The 21,511-nt window shown below is 38.5% G+C and overlaps 1 protein-coding gene across 1 annotated transcript in view; it reads right to left on the reverse strand.

The window, feature by feature from the left end:
- CDC123 (cell division cycle 123) overlaps window positions 1-21,511 on the reverse strand; it is a 30,328-nt gene that overhangs the window by 5,186 nt on the left and 3,631 nt on the right. The window contains exons 3-10 of the mRNA XM_063397042.1: window positions 21,152-21,206; window positions 20,339-20,371; window positions 17,822-17,917; window positions 17,003-17,109; window positions 11,303-11,351; window positions 9,619-9,694; window positions 6,547-6,669; window positions 3,251-3,279 (exon numbers count right to left, since the gene is read on the reverse strand). Coding sequence (XP_063253112.1) covers window positions 3,251-3,279; window positions 6,547-6,669; window positions 9,619-9,694; window positions 11,303-11,351; window positions 17,003-17,109; window positions 17,822-17,917; window positions 20,339-20,371; window positions 21,152-21,206 — 568 coding nt within the window. The remainder of the gene's footprint in view (window positions 1-3,250; window positions 3,280-6,546; window positions 6,670-9,618; window positions 9,695-11,302; window positions 11,352-17,002; window positions 17,110-17,821; window positions 17,918-20,338; window positions 20,372-21,151; window positions 21,207-21,511) is intronic.

Raw genomic sequence — 21,511 nt, forward strand, 5'->3', positions numbered from 1 at the left:
ATCCCTGGTCCTCCTCAAAGGCTGTCACAAATTCTCATGATAAGCAATCTTTTACTTTTGCTAATGGGGGTGTCTTGTTAGCTCCCAGGCAGCATGAGGAGGAATCTGTGGGTTTAGATTCATTCTATCACTCTAGAAAAACAAGTTAATGAACCAATTTAATCACAGACAGAAGCAATGGCTGGCAAGGTTCATTCTGCAGTTCAGAGAATCTTTCCTTGCATCAGAAAAATTTCTACTTAATACTTCCCTACGAAAAGCTTTCACAGAAATTCCTCTTCACTCCAAAAACATCCAGCTCAGTTTTTTCAAATGAACATTAACATCATTTCTCTAGACAATAAATGTACCTGGAAAAAACTGAAAATTGATTTTGAGACTACTGAAAGCAACACTTTTTTGTGAGCACCCAGCAGTGTTTCTCCACCTCTGCACACAGCAGTGCACCATCTACAGCAACAGCTGTTTCCTTGAGAAGGTCTTAAATCTGCACTGAGCTTTGCTAGCTGCAAATTGATGAGAAGTAGCAAAATAAACTGAATGTCTCTTTTCAGGGCTCATTAAAAGGAGTGTATATAACCCTGGGTCAGTAACCAAACTGCCTTTTCTTTAGATTAAATTCTGTCTCATGTCTTACATGCAATGTCATGATTTAAATACAGTTTCAGATAACTTGCACTGTGTATCTAAAAAGCAGCAGTAAGGCTAATTAGCTGCTATCTTTTGCCTGCTAGTAGTAACCTTTGTCATACAAGAGCACAGAAATGCATAAGCTGGGAAAAAAAGGTTGTGCATAAGTGGAGGGGGGAAAAATGCCCCTACATGTACTACATGGTGTTTTCTTCTCATTCTAAAAGAAGGAATCAATAGATTTACCACACCCTGTCAGCTTCATGCTTTGTTTTACTAAGGCAGGGTGCTGAAAGGAAATGCCCATGACAAAGCCTGTTTAAAGGAAGTTAAAGATAGGTAAAATGCAAACTTAACTGTTACATCTCCCTAACTCCAGCTGCACCTTCTTGCACAGTGACAACACTCACAAGGCACTGACAGAAGCACTGGTCTGCTCCTTAACAAGAGCTGAGAGCCAGCAGTGGTCTGGAGGCACTCCCTGCATTGCTCTCTTACCACAGTGACTTGTCTTGAACTTGGTTTGTTGTTCACACCTGGGAGACAGCAAAGAGCAACAGCAGAGCTGAGTCTCAGGCTTTTGTGAACTCCCACCTCCAACGCAGCCAGCAGGACCTGTGGCAGCCAACTCCAGTCTCTAAAGCAACTCAAGTGAGCAGGGGGAGGGGGCTGCTGTCGTCTACAACCATAACAACAACCTGCTTCTCCAAGCAGCATATTTAGAATTGAAAGGATTTAAAACAAGTAGACAGTGAACACTTCTCTCCTTCTGGAGGTGAGGTTGCTGTGCAACCAGCCTGATGAGGAGCACGGGCTCTGGAAATTAATCATGCTCACAATATTCTGCTGCTGCCTGTAACTCACACGCCGAGGGAGCGATGAATAACTCAGTTGCAAACCACAATAGTACGTGTGAAAGGAGGAGCATCTGACACACAAAGGGCTATCTGGCAGTTTACAAGACCTGAGGGTAGAAGGCACGGAGAGAAATCTACAAACAGATATATTTTATCTTGACAGATGAAGAAACACTGCTCATTTGAGATCCCACAGGCTGAAACCTTTTACTTAAATAATCTGTCTTCATGCCTGAGCTATGAGGCAGAGCACCTAATGGCAGAATCTGGTTCATTGCTCAAGTGCTGCTCCTCGTTTTCCCTGCCAGCATCCTCACACCTGTCTATCTGAGCCTGGGCAGGTAATTTCCATTACAGCATAGCTGCTCTAGCCCACAGCCTCGTTTTAGGTATCTACATTAAAAGCTGGGCTGAGAAATGGTACAGTCATTGTTTTCCACATGAGACACATTCCTGTTTTGTAAACTATGGCATGATTTACTGTTACACAATTACAAAATAGTTCAGCAACACTCAAAATGAGAATCGGGACTTACTACCAATACACTCAACTCAACTCTAATAAAGATTTTCTCCAGTCAAGCCTTTCAAGCACAATTCATCTGACCAAATATTTCTCTCCACTCACACTAAGAGAAGTCAAGGTTACTAGCTCTGATACTGGCACCTTCATAGAATTACTTAGGTTGGAAAAGTCCTTTAAGATCGTCACATCCAACCCTTAGCCCAGCACCTCTGTGTTCACCACTAAACCAGACCCCAAAGCACTATACCTACATGTCTTTCAAATATCTGAGGTGGGATGTTTCTCCCCAGCTCCATCACTATCTGGATGTTGAGGTCTCTGATCTGCCCAGCTCTCAGAACCACAGCTGGAGCAGATTGAAAAGAAAAAACTGGCTTCTATCTGTCACAAACTGGGCACATCACATTCATAACCTCTGCTGACAATTATCCCTTCCTATCCTAGACATCCAGATATGAACCATTTTCCAATCTTACAAGGATAATCTGAAGAAAGATTAAGGATAATTTTGATGAGTTCAAATGATGAAGTGAAAAAACACACACAGGGAAAAAGAAAGCCCAAGGAAATATTTGTCTTAAAAGAAAATGCCCCAAACCTGTTTGTGTGTTTGAAAGCTATTTGGATCATGCCCTTAATGAAGAGTCACAGAATGACTGAGTCCAACTCCTGGCCCTGCACAGGACAGCCCCATGAATCCCACCATGAGCCTGAGAACACCACCCATAACCAGCCCTGGACTGGCCAAGCAGTAGGACTTGATGACCATTGCAGGTCCCTTCCAACTGAAATAGTCTATTCTACTTTAAATTACTGCAGCAAGGACTCTCATGTCATAACAAAAACTAAGTTGCCTCTTGTAGATTCACAGAACTGAGAAAATTGCAGTCGAATCCTAAGTTCTGTGCTTTAGAACAGACAACTTCTCTGGAACATATTAATTAAGTAATTACTTCACTGGCACAGACATATTTACACCCCTAATCCTATTATTCTCCTACCACAGACAGCATTTAACATAGAAAAAGACCTGTGGAACAGAATAACATCAAGTAGGTTTTGCTTGGTGTTTTTTGTTTGGTTGGGGTTTTTACAACAGTGGCATTTTTTTGTTTGGTTGGTTGTTTTTTTCCAGGACCACTTTTAGGAAGACAAAGCTATTATTACTTGTTTCATTTTTGTAGCATTTCAATTTTTCACATAAGAAACAATTATATACTACCTATTGTTCACTTACCCTGCTGTCTCTGTACACATCAAAAACAACTGAAAAGGAGAAAAAAGAGTTAATAGTAAAAGATATATAATTTCACATAAGAAGTCTAAATCTGAATAGATACTTGTGTACACAGCACAATCTGCAAAGTCAATATGTCTGAAGAACTGCAAGCCAGAATTGGATATACTTCTAAGAGGGAGCTGAAATGTTTCAAAAACTACTGTTAATGCACTGGAAAATCAGCTGCTGGGTTTTTCCATTTAATGCTGGTTGCTTCTGTTGATTTTTCTCCCATGAAGAATATTTGATAAACTCTTAGCCCACAGAGCTTATATTTGACATTACTGCTGTTTTGTTTACAGCACAGCAGAGATGTTTCAGGGAAGGATCAAGGCTCCATTGTGCTGGACATGGCACAGTTAATAAGAGAAAGTTCCTGCTCCACACACATTAGGATTTCAGCAGCTAACAAGACAAACAGGTTGTAGGAACAAAGGGCTCGGTGGCAGTGAAATGGCCATGTTTGATGTCACCCAGAGCAGACACAGCACACCTAATATCAACAACTCCTTCACACAACCCCCTTGCCACTCAGTGACTGACTCAAAGCTGCCTTGCCTGGCTCCACTGTTGTTCCTCCCCCTGGCTTAATTAAACTTGACTCTGTATGTGCAGCTTTTCATCAGCTTCTGTTCTGTATGGTTAAACAAACTTTGAGTTGTCTTTCTATTGAGCTAGGGAAATCAACAGGGAAGCATTCAGGCATGGCTACATGCAAAAGTTTACCAGTTTAGCAGGAAGAAAGGGAAAAGAAAAAAATGAAAGATTTAGAAAAGCCTCAGACAAATGCTATATTGTTACTTCCTTCACTAATAAGGGAATATTTCAGCTAAGAGATTTCCCAATAGATGTGGATAAACTAAACTCAGGATATGACTGCAGAACACTTGAGTCTCAGGAAGCTGCCTGTCAGGAACAGGGATGTTGACTGATCACATCCATGCATGTAAAGCTTAATCTGACATTTCATGTGAAGCTGGCTGGGCTAAGGGCAAACCACAACTCCACAAAGCCAAAGCCAGTCACGTAGCTGGTTTTTACCATGCAGCCCAAAAATCCACACAGCCTTTGCACAGGCTGGGCTGCATCAATGTCAAAGTCACTCCAGGATTAAGTGCTCCATTCTCCCAGGAACACAAGCCCTCAGTGCAAAGGGGGGTACAGGAACCCCAGGATTTCTTCCCCAGCTGTTCAACTGAACTTAGTGCCTGCACCATATCCTCTCCTTAGTCATATCCCAAAGACATCCCTGCAACTGAGAGTTTCTATAGTGAGGCCTGTCAGTCCAAAGCAAACCCATGGCAACCACTGAGGTTAATGGATTTATTTGGATTCACTGGGATTCAGACTGATTACACTCTGATGACTGGTTCAGGACAGTCACAAACACTGAGAAAGAAGAAAACCTGAATTGTTCCCTCTCTTTAGGGATCACCTCAGAGCAGGAGTGTCCTGTGCCAGTGAGACTGTAGTGAAACTTCACCAGAAACTGCTCTCAACAGAGGGAAAGCCAAAGCCCAGCTCTGCACTATCGACACCTCCAGAGCACTGCTCTTACTGGGCTCTTATCAAAGGTATTTAGAAGGTTCTAACATAATTTAGAAGTATTTATAAAGCATTCACCCATCTGTTATCCTACTGCTCTGACTCTGCAATGCTTCAGCTGCTCTGACTCAACTCTTCCATCTGGAGATGCTACCAGACCAACTGGAAAAAGCAGAGCAAACAGCATCAAAATCCCCAATGAAACAAGAAGTCAGGAAAAAAGCTGTAATACCTTTCCTTTTAAAAGCAAACAAACAAGCAAACCCAGATTTTTACTGTTAACAACACATACGCTACCAGCAGTGGATCAAGGGAGATGATGGGGGATAAATGCAGCATGGTAAAAAAAAAAACCCACCCACAAAACCACAGAAAACATTTTCTGCATGGCATTTCTCTGCAGTTGGACCAGCATTTAGTGCCTAAGAATAAAAGGTTAACAAACCTTCATCCCAGAAGGTTGCCCTGAAACCTCCTTTTCCCTCAAGGCAATTCAGATGGCATCCTTTACATAAGATGACATTTCAGACCTTTCAGTTCACCAGACAGCCATTTCAGAGCCCAAATCTAGGCATAAATTTCCAAAAATAGTGCCCTGAATTCTTATCTATCAGTTGATTACATACCAGCTAAAATTACACTGGAACACAGAAGAAAATTAAAAGGCAGTAATCAGAATGCCAGATCTATATGACTGATCTTACTTCAAAATGTAATGGTCTTATTAAATAAGTGCACTATTCTACTGATCTTCTCCAAGCAGCAGTTCATGAGAACTTCTCTGGACTGAAACAGAGCAGCTTTGCTGAGTCAAATTATTAAGAATTTCAATATAACAGACTGGCACTTGAAGGTACCTTTTACAGACAGTTAGAAAGGACAGATTTATCTGACTGCTCTGATATCTCAGTAAAACAATTAATAATGTTAAAAACCCACCTAAAGGCTGAATTTTCATAGCTCTAGAGATGGCAATAGAACTGCCAGAAAATTCTTATGTTTATGGGTTTTACTAAGCTGAGGTTTGGTCCATGGCAGAGCTAATTTAAATTTCTTTATGCTGTTGTTCACCACTATTGATCACCCATCACAGTGCAACACCATTCAATTCTCACTAAACCATGTTAGAAAACTATTTCAAATCAAATTTGCAAAGGACTTCACATTTAAAGAACAAGACAATTTACTTGGACTGATTAGGTTTTATCAAATACTGTGGCCTTTATTCAAAGGTTTTGGCACCTAACCTGGTGTGCATTGATATTCTAAGAGAAATAATTAAAACTTCTTGAAAAAGAACTTAAAAATCCTTTATTCAAGGAATACATCAATAATTTAGCAGCAAACATCTGACAATATCTTTATAAACAAGTATTCCTCTCACTACTGAATGCCATTTGTCAAGGATCTCCTATCCCGCTTTTCTGGTATAAAAATCATTTTCAAGTATCAGGGGGAAAAGCCTGGGGGGAAAAAAAAATTGTGCCTTCTGAAAGGATCTTTCACTTATGTCTTGTGTTTTCTTGAAGAGCTCCAGCCTATTCCTTCAGGATTTTTTTGTTGCCAATGTAATTCCAAACCTTTGCTGTTCAACGTGCTGTAGCCACAAGAGCTTTTGGACTCTCCTAAGCTAAAGAGAACCAAGCCCTGTGAAAGCAAGAGCAATGAAGAGAGAAATGCATACCCACAGATACCCTCAAGATACTCACAGTCTTCATCCAAGAATTTATACTGTATGTGTTTCTTGAAAAACTCCTGTATGGATCTACAGATCTCCTCGTGTTGCTTAGAGATATGATCGTAGTACTGGGTGTAGTCCCTCTGTGATATACCTGTCAATAATTTCAGGTAATAATAATTATAAAGAGTTCTAAGAATGCAAAAAAACCCAACCAGGAAAAAAGCAGTTATCAGACACAGAAGATGGGGTTTTCCCAAGTTTTTACCATTATTAGTGACTTACTGTTTGGCTTTATTCTGCTATACTTGAAGTACTTCCATTAGGAATCTCTTCCTTGAACAGCTCTGTCCTAAATTTTGTAAACCTCATTTTATATGTACATATTTAGACTATTTTAAAGTGAATTTCAGGAAGAAATTTTGCCTGTGTTTAGGTTTCCAGCTCCTGTCTTTTCCTTTCAGTTTTATTCCCTTTGGGTACTCTGGTCAAAAACCTTGTTCTGCATATCACATGTAGGGGCCACAATTTGGAACCATGAAATGCCAGGCTTTGCTAAGCTTGCACATTAGCAAAGGTGATCCTTGGATAACACAGATTCTCATTTAACTGATTTTTTAATCAATTGTTTAATCAGCCTGTTTGATAAGGCACTGCAGGTGAAACTCTAAACCCCCAAACCAGTAGGATGACATGCAGGCCAGTACCTTAGTGCTCCCATTTGCTCCCTCAAGGGCTTTCTTGCCTATCTAGACAAACCATCCCTCCTACAAATTCTTAATTTCATACATTTGTCTACAAGACACTGGTGTAAAATGACATCAACAGGATTATACACTTGCATGCATGCTGAGTGACAAGAGTTCTCATACACCATGTGTCAACATAAAACATTGCAATACCCTGCTTGACAAATGCCAAATCCAAGACCTGCCCCATCACTGCAGAATGAGTAACTCAGGCTATTTACATACAAAGAGACAGAATTCCCCAAGGAAGATGTATCAGTGACATCAGTCTGCTGTTTTAACCATGCACAAAACATAGTTTTATTGTAAGACAATGCTGACTACTGCCAAAGATGTGTTCCTTTTTAAAGAGTTCACATAAAAAGTTTATTCTGTCAGTGGAACTTTGGATTCTTAATACCACTGCAAACCTTAACTTGAGTCTAAAAAACAAAAACCAAAATATGATGGCATCTAAGGGGATGCAGATGTGTAACAGGAAAATCATTCACTATACTGCAAGTATCATTCCTTAGTTTGACTGACAGGGTAATTAATTTTAAGAGTATGGGAACATATTGTGAAAAATCTTGGAACTATCTTCAGAAATGCAGCTGGAGTGCTAGCTAAGAAAAAAACCATATTGGCAGATCTACTAGGTTTCAAAACCTGGTCATGAAATGTACAGAGTGCTCAATTAGCCAATATAGAAATGCTTTGATGTACTTAAAAGTAAATATTACTATCTATCTATCTATATATATATATTCAATAATAAATCTGCATTCAAATGTTTTAGAGGTTATCACAGCAATGTGCATCTCTGTCAGTTGTGGTGTTCCAGCATCACAAAGCAGGACAGGATTCAGATCTCCTCCCTTCATAAAGCTGTCAGGGGCCATTAAGCAATGCAGACTTAATGGGAAATCTCTGCTGTTAGGAAGATAAACTCTGTTACAGAGAGCTGTAATACACTTGCAAGTGGCATAAATGGAGAGAAAATGGGAAGATGAGCATAGGAACACCAGAAGGAACAGCCAAATAAAACTGCTTAGGAGAATGGTGTGTGTTGACAGCACCTGGATTATTAGCACAGCTCAAATATCTGTGTGCAGCTCCACAGGAAACCCACATCAGGAAACCAAAAACAGGAGTGTGCTCTTAGAGGTTCACAGAGGTGGGACTGGATGGAGCAACAAACTGCTGACAGCTCCCAACAGGTACAAAAAGGCAAAACAAGCCCACACTCACCATGCTGAGAGAGGAGAAACAGTGAGAACTACATAACCAATAGCCCTGGCCTTCCATATCATCACAAGGAACCCTGGACAGACCACTTGTGGATATGGAGCTTGGTGCTTGTGAATTTGTAGGCATGAGAGAGCCAAAGTGAGCAAACCTGGTTTTATCTTAAAGAAAAAAAAAGAAATCACCTTCCTTCCTGTAGAGTCTCGATTTGCTCCATCACTGCTTTAACACTTCCTTGTTAGAAGAGTTCAGACAGAATGATTCAACCTTGCTCAGAACAAATGTGCACTAATCCTGTGCTATTTGAGTTTCTGTTCATCTCCAAAGATTTCGTGGTAGACCACACCAAAATCAAACTTCAGAGTAGTAATTAGCCTGAAATCAAACCCCTCAATTCAAGCACCTGTATGTGCACTGGGTATCTCATTTCCTGCTATAGTCAGCAGAGAATAGTCAACACAACCAGAGGAGTAAAACTGAGCTAAATTTACCCTAAAGTACCCTAAATTTACCCTACTCAGCTCCCACAACACATGCTCAAGCACAATCTGCCTGTTCTCCAGCTGCCAGAGGGGCTCTGTGCATGCTGTGGATGGAGACCCTGGCTCTTCAGTGCCACTTGAAATGTTTTACATTTAGGATTCTGCACCTGAGTAACAAAACAATAGGTTCCAACTAAGCTACACTGAATTTAATATGAGCTCAAGACACCTCCTGCACCTGTGGAGATGTTCTGACCTCCCTAACTTTCTGCATGTAATATCCACATGGGGTCATGTATTTGCAGCACAACTGCCTCTGTATTCATTTTGCATGTTGGAGATGATGCAATTTCCTTCTGAATATAAAAGACTCACTCATAAAACTGCCTTTGGTTGAAGTTTCTGAATTAAAAATTAAATTAAGAATATTCCTACTGTAATGGCAAGCACGCTGTGCCTGTCAGGCTTTCAAATACAGTGGAAAGTGAGATGTGGTAAACCACATTTTAAATTACAGAAAGAATAAACCATTAATTTTAGAAAGGAGGGGTGAAAAGAAAGCACTCTCTTTGGACTTAGCTCTCATTCAAGGAATCAGAGAAACTCCTCAAAATCCAATAATTTTGTTTTTAAGAAATTCCTTACCTAAAAGCTTGTTTTCCTTGACAAAGCATCTGAATTCTGCACCAGGGATTAGTTCACACCATTTGCGAAGAACAAGCTGTGGAGGAAAAACAAATGACAAAGCATTGTTTCAGAAAAGTAACAGCATCCTTTTGTCAGCAGGTCTGCCTTTTAGAGCTACAGTTTTCCTGTAATGATAAGATGACCACTGCTACTAGAAAACAAAACAATCTTAAATCTGCAGTTCACATCATCATCTTTGCCAATATTTCAAAACCATTAGATTTAATATTAATTTCAGAGAATCACAGAATGCTTTCAGTTGGATGGCATCTCTAAAGACCATATAGTCTAAAGTAGCTTTAAGTAGAAAGGTTCAGATTGGACATAAGGAGCCATGAGGACCATCAAGCACTGGAAGAGCTCCCTCAGAGGTTGTGCAGCCTCCACTCAGAGATTTTCAGACCAGACTTTATAAAATGCCAAGCAAGACAATATGATCTCATTCCTTACCCAGCTTTGAGCATGAAGATGGACTAGACATCTCCTGAGGTCATTTCCCACCTTAATTATCGTATGCTCTTCCACTTTGTACAGTATTTATAAATGTGAAATCATTTATGAAACAACTTCCAAGTTACATTAATGATAAAGCATGGAGAATAAAAACCCTGCTGTACAACACAACAAGTTTGTCATGGAATTGGCAGAAAGTTGCTCCCTAGTCAAAGGAGCTGATGAGCAGAATTAAATTTATCCAAATCAACCTCTATTCTGGTACACACCCAAGCAGAATTCTGTGACGCCTTTGAAGGCGCAAACCAGTTAAAATAAGGACACAGGACAGAAATAGAAAGCAAACTATTATAGTCAAGAGGACAGACTGCCTGGGAATTAAAGCATCTCTCTGGCACTTTCTCAAGTTTCTGTATTTCCTAAGCTGAAATATTCTGAAGGATTCGTGTTTTTGAAGGCCCCAGTTACAGCTACTGGATGCTGGAAACTCCTAAACCCTTTAAACTGCAGCAGAAAGCTTCAGTACCCAGAGATGACATTCCTAACTACAGTGTTAACATTAAACTCTTTGTTCCAACTTCTCAATGTCCTGTATCTTTAAAGCACACTTGCTAGTACTTTAAAATAAAACAAGGTTCATTCACTTTCAAAAAGCCCTTTAAGCCTACAGCATGATGACAAATGTTATATTTACATAAAAACTATTATTAGAGAGATGACTAGATGTTACCGTAAGAGCAGTAGCTCCACATTAACAGTTTAAAGCATCTCTAGCTGAACATTTTGATCTGGTAACAAACATAGGAAACAAGATGTGACAGACTAGTTCAGGATGTCCCCAGCCACTGCAGCAAGCCTCACCCTTGGTAACCTCAGTGTGATGTTCACAAGCAGCTCACCATCAAGAATATATGACTCTGAGCTACTGAGCTTGTCCTTCCTGTCACAACCTGACAGAAATGAGAGAACATTGCAAGGAAGCTTCTCAAGTCTGCCCTTTAGCCCACCTGATCTGCAATTAAATGAACTTCTTGTGACTTGCAGTGCTGAACCAGACTTCCCTTCATATCCAAAACAACATGAATAAAACAAACGTAACACATTTCACGGACAGAAACCCAACCACAAATGTCACCCAGCCTGTGAGCAATTCTTTTCAATTACTTAGGAATAATGCAAGGAGTCCTACCTCATAGTTCAGGGAAGGATCAGGGGAATCATCAGTACAGTGAATAAATCTGGAAAAGTAAGACACAAGTTTCAAAATCTACTTTACATGTAAGATTTTAGCCATAGTGAGAAAAATAACCCCCAACTGTGAATCTAAGAACTACTGTTAAATTACTTCCAATATGTACAAAGCAAGTAAATGCAATACATGACAACAACTCTCCTTCTGACAATTATCATGGGAAAAAACAGTATCATCACCTCTTATATCCTAGTGCAATTTGGAATCTGGACAGGGATGTGCCCAAAACATGTCTTGATTCACTGTTGATTTATTTCTGTTTGACTCAACAGTGCTGCTCCTTTCCCCTTGTACTGTTATGTTGGCATAACTGAATTCTCAAAAAACCCAATAAACTTGAGCAATCTAATCCAGTTTCACTGCAGCATGTTTTCCCAAGTACTTTTAATGTTTAACTTTGCAAACCACACAACAGAGACACATCATCATGCCTTACAGCAGCTCATTTCCATGAATAAAGGATGCAAAACAGTGCTGCTGCTCGGCACTCCTGATTCCATAGCATGGTATCTTTCTAAATTAAGAGCCTTAAGAAATATTCTTACAAATCTCTTGGGAGTGGGAATAAACAAAAACTGTTTCCACAACTTCAAGCAGATGTCAAGGGTTTGTCCCTTGTGAGGAGCTGACTCTGTCGGTTTCCTTTCAGGAGTTAGCAAGAATAGAGGCAGTTATAAGCCAAGTCAACTTCCATGTACCTTTTTGTCATTTTACAGTAAACCTTGCAATAGATTCTGTAATTTTCAAAAGGTATTCGCAGAAGAATACGTGGTTTTCTTCCAGTTCTACTCCCTGACCTTATTGGCAACAAACTACTTGGAAGCACAGAACTGTGTTAAGGGTCACTGCTGAGCAATAGTCCTAAATGCAATATTTATAGGATCTCCTTTTGGCAGTGAACTTCATTCAACAACCCAAAAGTCTCACATAAACACTGCATTTGTAGGACATGGCTGCCCAGCCCTTGGTTTGAAGTGAAGAGCTATTGTGAGGGTTCATTTTGTATGCTGCTAGCAGAAATAAATTTCACACATTTTAGTTTAGACTTTAATATCCACAACGCACAGAAAAGTAGGGCAATACAGGCAGGCTTTCCAAAAGCACAGTGATCAAACACATCATATATATATCTGTAAGCCTGTGTAAACAGATAACATCCTTCAACTACAGTTTAGATTCCCCGCAATTTTAAGATCTGGCAAGGCAACAGAAACAAACCCATGAGAGCTCACAGTTTTGCTAGACTCAGAATTCCTCCCTTACTAGAGTACATGCCTATCATGCTGAAGAAAATATCCCCCCCACACACAAAGCCAGTAATAAACTCTATCTACAAAGGCAGCTGAAGTCCAGCACATGGAGTTTTACAGTGCCTGCACACGAGGAGCTGAATTACCTCTCACAGACACCTTATCTGAAATTCGGGTACTGCAATCCACTTTATTCCAGTACCAGTCTTTTCCAGCAGTCAAAAAACCCAGCCTTATAATCAAAATTATTCCCTAACTCAACCCTCAAATATTTTAGGTAAGAGCTATGTGAGGAAGGATGGTTCCTCTTTCCTTGTAAGTGAGAAAATTAAATCCTTGGGTGCCATCCCAAGCCCCACAGACTGTGCAGGTATCACTGCCAAATCAAGCAAATAGGCAAAAATACTGCAAGACACATTAAGAGGGGTTTTTTTGAGCCTTAATGACACAGGAATGAGTACAAATAAGGAAAAAATGGCTGAACACTGCACAAGACAAAATAAACTCATCTTTTTGTAATCTAATTTTCCTTCTTAATATTATCATGAGTTTTCATTGACAAAAGGCCACTTTTGTTGGAGGAATAAATTTTGGGGGACAAGAGGTTGCAATTTTGTATTTCTTACCAGCTCATTGTAACATTTATTGCTGAGACCCATCTGAACTCATGTATTGGAGATGGGCTTTTGATCTCTAGAGGCACAATGCTAAGTGGGGTATCTTCAACCCACATCCTATTCAAGTTTGGATATACTTGTAAGAACAATCAGAAAGAAGTCAGGAACCCCAAATTGAGAAATGCCTGGGCTGTATTTTCTGAAGCATCTGCAAACTGTCATATTGAATACTGTGGGTGCAGGGATCAAACTCTTTTGCTGTGTTGTGGTCAACAGCAACTCTTTTTAACTTTTTAAAAGAGTTATACTTAGAAGTCAAGACCAGAAAGATCAAGATCTCTTTATATGTGGCAGCTCAGTGTCAAACTCCAAATGCAAACACTTGACCACAGGACATGCTACAAAAAGCCATTATGCAGGTCAGTTTTCAACACTGAGAAAAGCAATTTAATAAGGTTGGCAAGTTTCTCCAGTACCTATCCTGCTAAGAAAGCCATGAACTCATCTGCAAATCACTGAGATAATTGGGAACTATTATGAATATGATGAGAATTGTAAAATTTATTCTGTGCCTGATACTTTCCCGCTATTATCTCACAGTTTATTTTAAAACCTTATTAAATAAAAAAAAAAAAAAGGAGAAGCTTTTAACAGCCTTTGAACTGTATCTTTATTCCTTGAATATTAAACCTTGCTGGAACTTTGAGGCCTAAAAGATATAGGAAATTAATGCACCACTCAAAAGAGAATCTTGTACTACACCATAAATTGCTAGGAAAAATGGGCAAGAGTAAAACCTCAAGAAAAAAAATTGTCATCAAAGGTCTCATTTTTTACATCCTCTCGTGTGGAACTGCCTACCTTGAAACAATTTATGTTAAAGCTTAAACTAACAGCTCCTGCAAAAAGATACTGGAGTGCTAAGGCCCATTCTTCATGATCCAACACTGCCTCCTATGTTCTATTAGGAGAATGCAGGCTGTTGTTCCTCCACATCTCAAAAAACTTTGAAATTTCCCTACAATTCAATATTAAAAACATTAAATCTGGCATCAGAAATGTTGTCAGAATGCAGGGACATTATCACATCATTAGAAATACTGCTAATATTTCTACCAGTCTCAAGGTGAGCAATCAATCATGTTTTAACAAAACATAGTACACTCAATCTAATAAGGAAGAAAATTGTATTTTACACCAATGCATCCATCAGGGCTATACAGACCTTTTCACTCAAAAGTTTTAATCACTTAACAGAAATCCCAGTTAGAAAGGGATTTTTTTAATCACACATACTCAACACTAAATTTCTGAAAGCCTACATTACTGCCTGAAAAATTAACATCACACCACCCACAAGATTTTTTGAGAACTCAGCTAAGTAAAATACAATGCTGACTTTGAAGCAGAAACAACATCAACTGCATTAATGAGTACATTGCTCTGAAGTCTTTGTTAATTTATTTAAAATTAACATGCTGGAAAGGGAATTCATTAGTCTGAACTTTTCAACCAAGGTGTCCGCATTATGAGAGAATCCAAACTTTTAAAACAGTCAAAGCAATTTATTCATGCTCAGTATATCTGCACTGAGCCCATATTTTTAATTAGTTTGTATTAAAGCATTACACGGTTGAAGTTTTCTTGGAACTTGAGACAGTTGAGAATTACAACAAGGGTATTCCCTGACATGAACAATGTTTAGAGGCAGATAGGAAATGGGAGAGGAAGAAAAAGGCAAAGAAAGTGGTTTGCCTTAAGTCACTGGCTTAAATTTCTAGGTTAAAACTCAGATCGACAGATTGCCATTGCAGCATGTTTACCATACTATGACCCATGAAGTTGATATTTAAGTTCAGACAGTTGAACAGGACACAAAACAACAATAAAAAAGGGTATCCAGCATTTCAGCTGCTACTTAGGCAGCAAGAAACCTTTAGGCCATACTGAGTATTACTGACGAAGTAGAAATACAGTGTACTTCTCCCTCCAAGTAGTCCTTCCAAAGGATTTGGATGCATTATGTATGTAATTTTCATTTGTTCAGCACTTCAGGTTCTCATGCCAGCTACATTTTTAATTTCTGCTTGCTAAGGACTAGTGAACTGGCAGCTAATCAATAGTATAATTAAGGACGACCACTGTAAAGATTTAGCAATAATCATTGCACTGCTTGGGGACATTCTGTACAAATAACTTTGTAATTTAGAAATATCAGGTAGGGACTGGACAATAATATATGCTTTAATCAAGTATGACATATTCATAAATTACCAGATATACACAGAGACCAAGATGATTTCCCACAATCATGTCATAAGCTTTACTTAGTTGTGCTATCTGGTGGTCTTTCTCTGGACATCTTTATGCATGAGGACAGTAAATACAAACTTCATATTATTTAACATTCACAAAGGGATGATGCAAAGTGTACAGTTCTTTTCAGAATCCACAAGAATCAGTTCTGAAAGCCATTGTAACAAAAATTTTACTGCTCAACTCTGTGAGCAAGCTATCCTACAGACAGCTCACCTCTCATTAGGGGAAACCATGAAAAGCAACTCCTTGGGAAGGCACCAAAGGCTTCTGAGAAGTCACTCACCTCTGGCATGTAAACTAGAGATTTCTCATCTCCCCCTTTCCTTTCATCCTCTGTGATTCCAGAATCATGAATTCTCATTCTTCACAATTGTTTCCCAAGCCAAACATATATTTCAAACTGTTTTATCACTCCAATATCTTCTCCCCTCCTCCTCAGTCTCTTTCCCTGACATTGTAGGTTAGGGATGATGTAAAACCCAACATCAGAATTGGACTTACAACCTTGCTGTCATCAACCTCCCCTTTTTTATTTTTCATGTACCAAAAACTGGGGGATGAGAGTCTCATTAGAGTTGCAGGAATAAAAAAGAAGGCAGTTGCACAGCATTAATGTAACTGGTTTCACACTTAACAAAGGAAACTTTTATCAAGACATAAGCTACTTGACATGAAACTTATACCTGTAAACCCCCTATAAGGCACCTAGAACAATGGCTCTGCATTTGACTGAGTCTCCTAAAAAATTCTGTAATGTAAATAAGCATTGAATAATGACTGGAAAATAATCTCTCAGATACCAAGCCATGAACTTCCCCTTTCCTTTGAAATTCTGCTTGTCTGGGGGGAAAAAAAGTAACCATAGTAACAGAAATATTAACTCCAGTAATCTCATTTTCTTTCAGAAAAATGCTGTATTTTAGAAATGAGTGACATAAATCAATGAGATGCAGGTACTACAGGAGGAAACTGTTCCTATACAATTAAGTACTCCCTTATTGTGAGCAGATAAAAATCAACCCCAAGCACATCATATTTTTAATTTTATCTGTAATTGCTATCCTTATTCTCCCAGAATGTATTTGTTCCAAGAACTACAAGAACTTGGGTTCAGAACAAGCTCTAGAAATATGTCAAAAGAAGTCTTAAGCATCTTTGAGGCAGCCACACCAACCTCAACAGCTTTAAAATATGAAAAGGACACAGTAAAGTCACACTTATTAAAAAGTGGCACCAATAAGGAGGGTAACAGGTAAACTCCAAGAAGGGTGGGAAGACAACAAATCTCAAGAATACAACGTGACTTGCTGGAAAGGTAGTAAAAAATATATGATCTAATTCCATAGTGTCAAAGCACACTGATTGCATGTGCTACTTTAATGTCTTTGTGGTTTGCTTTTGGATTTTTCTGGCTGTGTGTAACTGGGATTGTCTGCTGGAAATCTACTTACGGCTGAGTGAGGTCACGAGTGATGAAGTCTGAACTCTTGAAGAGGAGGAAGATGTCACTGAGAGCTTTACATTTCAGAGAGCTGTTCATTGCTATCCAGTAGGCATCCTAAAGAAACACAGAGACTACCTGAAACACACCTTTATTAGCAGGAGGGACTGCAAACTTCAAGTCTATCTAAATATTATGCAACATTTGAAATACAAGCAGAAAAGTTTTTTTTTTTATTTTGAGGAAAACTTCATCAGTGGTTAAAAAAGAAAAATAGTTATTGTTTTTCCTATGAATACTCTGATGAAAGCAGTGCAAATTCATTTGCAAAATTAAGTTTTTGCCTTACTGCTTCCAGGAATTTTCTTGGAATGCTTGATTGAACACAATGTCTCTTGAGAACACAAAACAACATTTAGCTGCACTCATCCTTACGGTAAGAGTGCCTAAAATTAACTAGAGGAAAGTTTATTGCCTTTTGTTGAAACTGTGGCACTTTTCATCTTTATACCAGGTAAAGTCTTCAACTAGTATCCTGAACAAGAAGAGCCTGCTCATCACACAACCATCAGTGAGCAGGATACAGGTTTTAGATAAGAATCATCATGCATCAGCCTCCCTAAAAATGCACCATCACCATCTAGTGATAGAAAAGATATCAGTGACGTGGTGGATTCCACCTAGATTAAAGAGTATCATTTATCCTGTGTATCATTTCTTCCTTCATCAGAACCACTAGTCTCTTCTTCCCAAAGCATTGAGAGAAAACAAACACCAAACATTCTGTATGACAACATCTGTTACAAGTGTTGGGAGTCAGCATTCTTACCCTTGGAGCACTCCAGTTGAGTTTAGGAAAAACACTGCCACCCAAGGAACTTATTGCCTCCTGAACTTTAGCTGTGAACTCGGGAAATTCTGGTGCCTGAATGAAGAACAGCAGCAAAAATATAAATTTCAATACATTTAACAGTGAAGTGTAGCCATCTTCTAAATACTATCAGAAATACATATTGCATTAGAAATAAATCCAAAATCAGTGTGAACCCCAGATACATAGCATTCAATAAAATCACTGAAATAAATCACTTAATCAAATCTCAGATTTGATGGATTTATCAAATCCGTCATTTTTTCAATCAGAGAAAACTGGAAATGCTCCCAGTTCTAACTCTCATTACTAGCAAATATTGTGAATTTCAGGAGAAAACCCAAAAAGTGTAACAGTGACCATGACATGGCAAAAATACAAGGCAAATAACCAAACCTTAAATCCTTACCTGTTGGTTTATGTGCTATGGTAGATTATTGTAGACAAGTAAGATCCAGTAATATTTAAACTTACAAAGAGTGATTTCAGAATTAAACATACCTTTATCAATTCATAGGCAATTTGAGTGACAGTTGCTCATTTAAACTCCAGTTTTATAAAATGTTAGAAATATATTAATTGATCAGCTCTTAAATTTGGTCTTAAAGTAGCTGCTTAATAATATTGATGCAAAATAGAGGACACACTGCAAAGGCTGGACTAGAAAACCTTGCCTTGTAAAGAACATTGAAAATGTAAGACTGAGGTAAAAAGAAACCCAACTCTTCGGGTTGCTTCAAACTCTACCCTGAATGTGGTGCTACAGAAAAGAACAGGTTGCTGACCTTTAAAATAATATGAAAGCATATGTCAGATTTTTCATGTAACAGCATTTATAGAAAGAAGTATATAGGAACACTATTTCTGACTATTTTCAAACTCAATTCAAAAGTAACTTCTAGGCTAAAGCTAATTGATGTCTCTTAAACAACAAAACTCTCACAGCCATATGAGTGAATAAAAAACCTCATACATTCTGGCATCTCCTCACTGCAGCTTCCCAAAATGCAAACACTTAAAAAAACCTTCTCACATTTTAGTGCAGTGACCTAGAGTGAACTTCAAGCATTCTGAACCTTTCCTTCGTACACTACCTAGTCTCCATGGGAAACTACACTTGAAAAACTCAAAAAAACGCTTCTCTAATTTTATTTTTAGACTTTCAGTCCATTCTAGAAACTGTTTCTGCAAGAAGTAAAACTCTTCATCCACTGCATCCTGATCCAAGCTTCTCTTGTTTTGACAGGAATCAGGAGTCCTACTATATATGTAATACCAGCACACACTAAGCCTCCTTGGGAAGATGTTACCAATGTGGCATTTGATGAACACAAGGGGATAAATATATATATATATATACAAGAGGAAAGTTCTACAAGTGCATAAACAAGCTGGACTCCATCATTTCCTGAATTTTGAATGCCTGGCCTTGTAACCATTAATATTAATGCAAATTATTCTAAAAACAGAATTTTCTGCCCATTTCCCTCAAGAGGAAGATGTAGACTTACCTAGATACACTAGAGTCATTTGCCCTGTGCTCTTCTGACAGGTAAATACCTCTTAATTATTTATCTCCTTCTTGTGTTCTACATTATAACAGAACCTGGTGCAAAACTCTGGTTTATTACTTATTTAGCATTGTTACCATGAGCTTTGCAAACCATATGATGGATCCTAAAATCCTTGTTTGAAGTAATATACAATTTAAGGAATCTAGGTTATCAAAGGTTAAATATTTGAACTGAAGATTAATCAGAGTGCACAAATTTGCAATGTATTAGTTTTAAACTCTAGGCTATAAACTCTGTGCTAGCAGAAGCACCACTCAAAGGCACCTAATGCACCATGAGCTATTCCACACCCTGATGAACATTAGGGAGCTAAAGGACTGAAGTCACAGCATCGATGGCAGAAAAGTGCCTTAAGTATTTTAACTCTGACACTGACAGGGCAACAGCAAATTTCAAAAATAGATTCAAAAGAAAGACCAGGAAAGCCTGGTTTGCATTCATTATGATCTTGATTTCACATGCAAGGAGACCATAAAGACAGGAAAAGAATAGAGAGACAAGTACTTAGAAGAAATAATGGCACATCAAGAGAAGAGCTGTGAAGATTGAGCTGCAGGGGCTTCATTTCTTCTGCATCCAGTCTGATTAAATAATTTGGAGATACTTAAAGTGGTGAAAATGAAAGACAGCTATATTTAGAGCTGTACTGCAGCTCATTTCCTAGACTCTAACAAAAGTGTATGATTGTCAGCCATGAAGTAAAATGTTTTATTTTAGTTAAACAAAATTAAGCCAGTAAAGCTTTTTTGAAGTTACAGACATCTACACTGCCACCCATCTAAAATGGTCTGAAATATGTTAAATACACCAAGAAATATCTCTAACCAGCAACAGGTTTGTATCACAAAGCTGCAGAAAGGAAACTGCTGACAAACCACACTGAGCTTTTGCAGGACCTTACCTTAAGTGTTGTAGTGTTCTCATCATCTGACCACTGTTCAAAATAAGAACAAATGAAAGGTTACCCATTTCCTGAGCCATCCTACATAATTTATGAGAACATCAGAATTCATGCAGCCTTTTACAACATGTAGATCAAATCATTGCCCCAGACAGCATAATATCACCATATTACAATTCTTTTGGCTGTAAAGTAAGACAGGAAAAACAGTGTATATTCAGCAGAAATACTACTCTGAAGTACTGCTTAAAAGATACCTGTATGTATATTACAATTGTGATTTATGTCAGAAAGATGGACATTTCAGAACTCAATCTTCCCTATCTAACGCAGGTCTCCAGCTCCAGCACTTGCATCCTTAGATCCATGATCCATTAGTTTCACTTTTATCTCTTTTTCATCTCCTTGTTGTACCTTCTATCACCTTGTACTTACAGCATTTTTCAGTGTTTTCCCTCTAGAATTGTTTTCTGAGTTATTACAGCCTCAGAAACTTTCTACTCCAAATCTACTCCTAACTTTTTAGGGCATGAAACAGCATTAAGTTCAATTTCAACATTCCCCATTCATTATTACAAATGCCATTATCAGGAAATGAAAAATAAAAGCAGTCTTCTCTGAAAGAACATAGAAATATTTTAAACTTTCCCTGACTTCACAACACAAGTGTTCACATTTCTACACTTTTCATGGCAACTACCACATGATAATTATTTCTGTGAAGGACTCTCAGCACCTATAAATTACACAGAAAAAGTTATACATTCATATTTTTCTCTGGAGACTTGACATTAATTTGCATTTTACACTGACCTGTATCTCCTCTGCATCATCAGTCCCCTCCTGAGCATGACTTGGTGGATCTTCTCTGAAACAAAAAATTAACAGGAAAAAAAATTAAGCCTTGGAGTTTGACTTGAACATGTCCATTACATTTCCACAGCATTTCCAGCTCTTGATGTCTTCATAAGAAAATTAAACCTCAAGACCCTGTCAGAGAAAAATCAGCAAAATCAGTACTGAAAACTGAAGACCAAACAGCTGGCATTAGGCCTAGGTCTTCCCTGAACACTTTCCTTCTTTCAAATTAGCAGATCAGTTTTTGCTCTAAAACATCATAACTGAAGCTTTTCAACACCCTTTTAATGATTCTTTTCCAACTTTACTGTGCTC

This window comes from Prinia subflava, chromosome 4, assembly GCF_021018805.1.
Source record: "Prinia subflava isolate CZ2003 ecotype Zambia chromosome 4, Cam_Psub_1.2, whole genome shotgun sequence".
NCBI classification, from domain to species: Eukaryota; Metazoa; Chordata; class Aves; order Passeriformes; family Cisticolidae; genus Prinia; species Prinia subflava.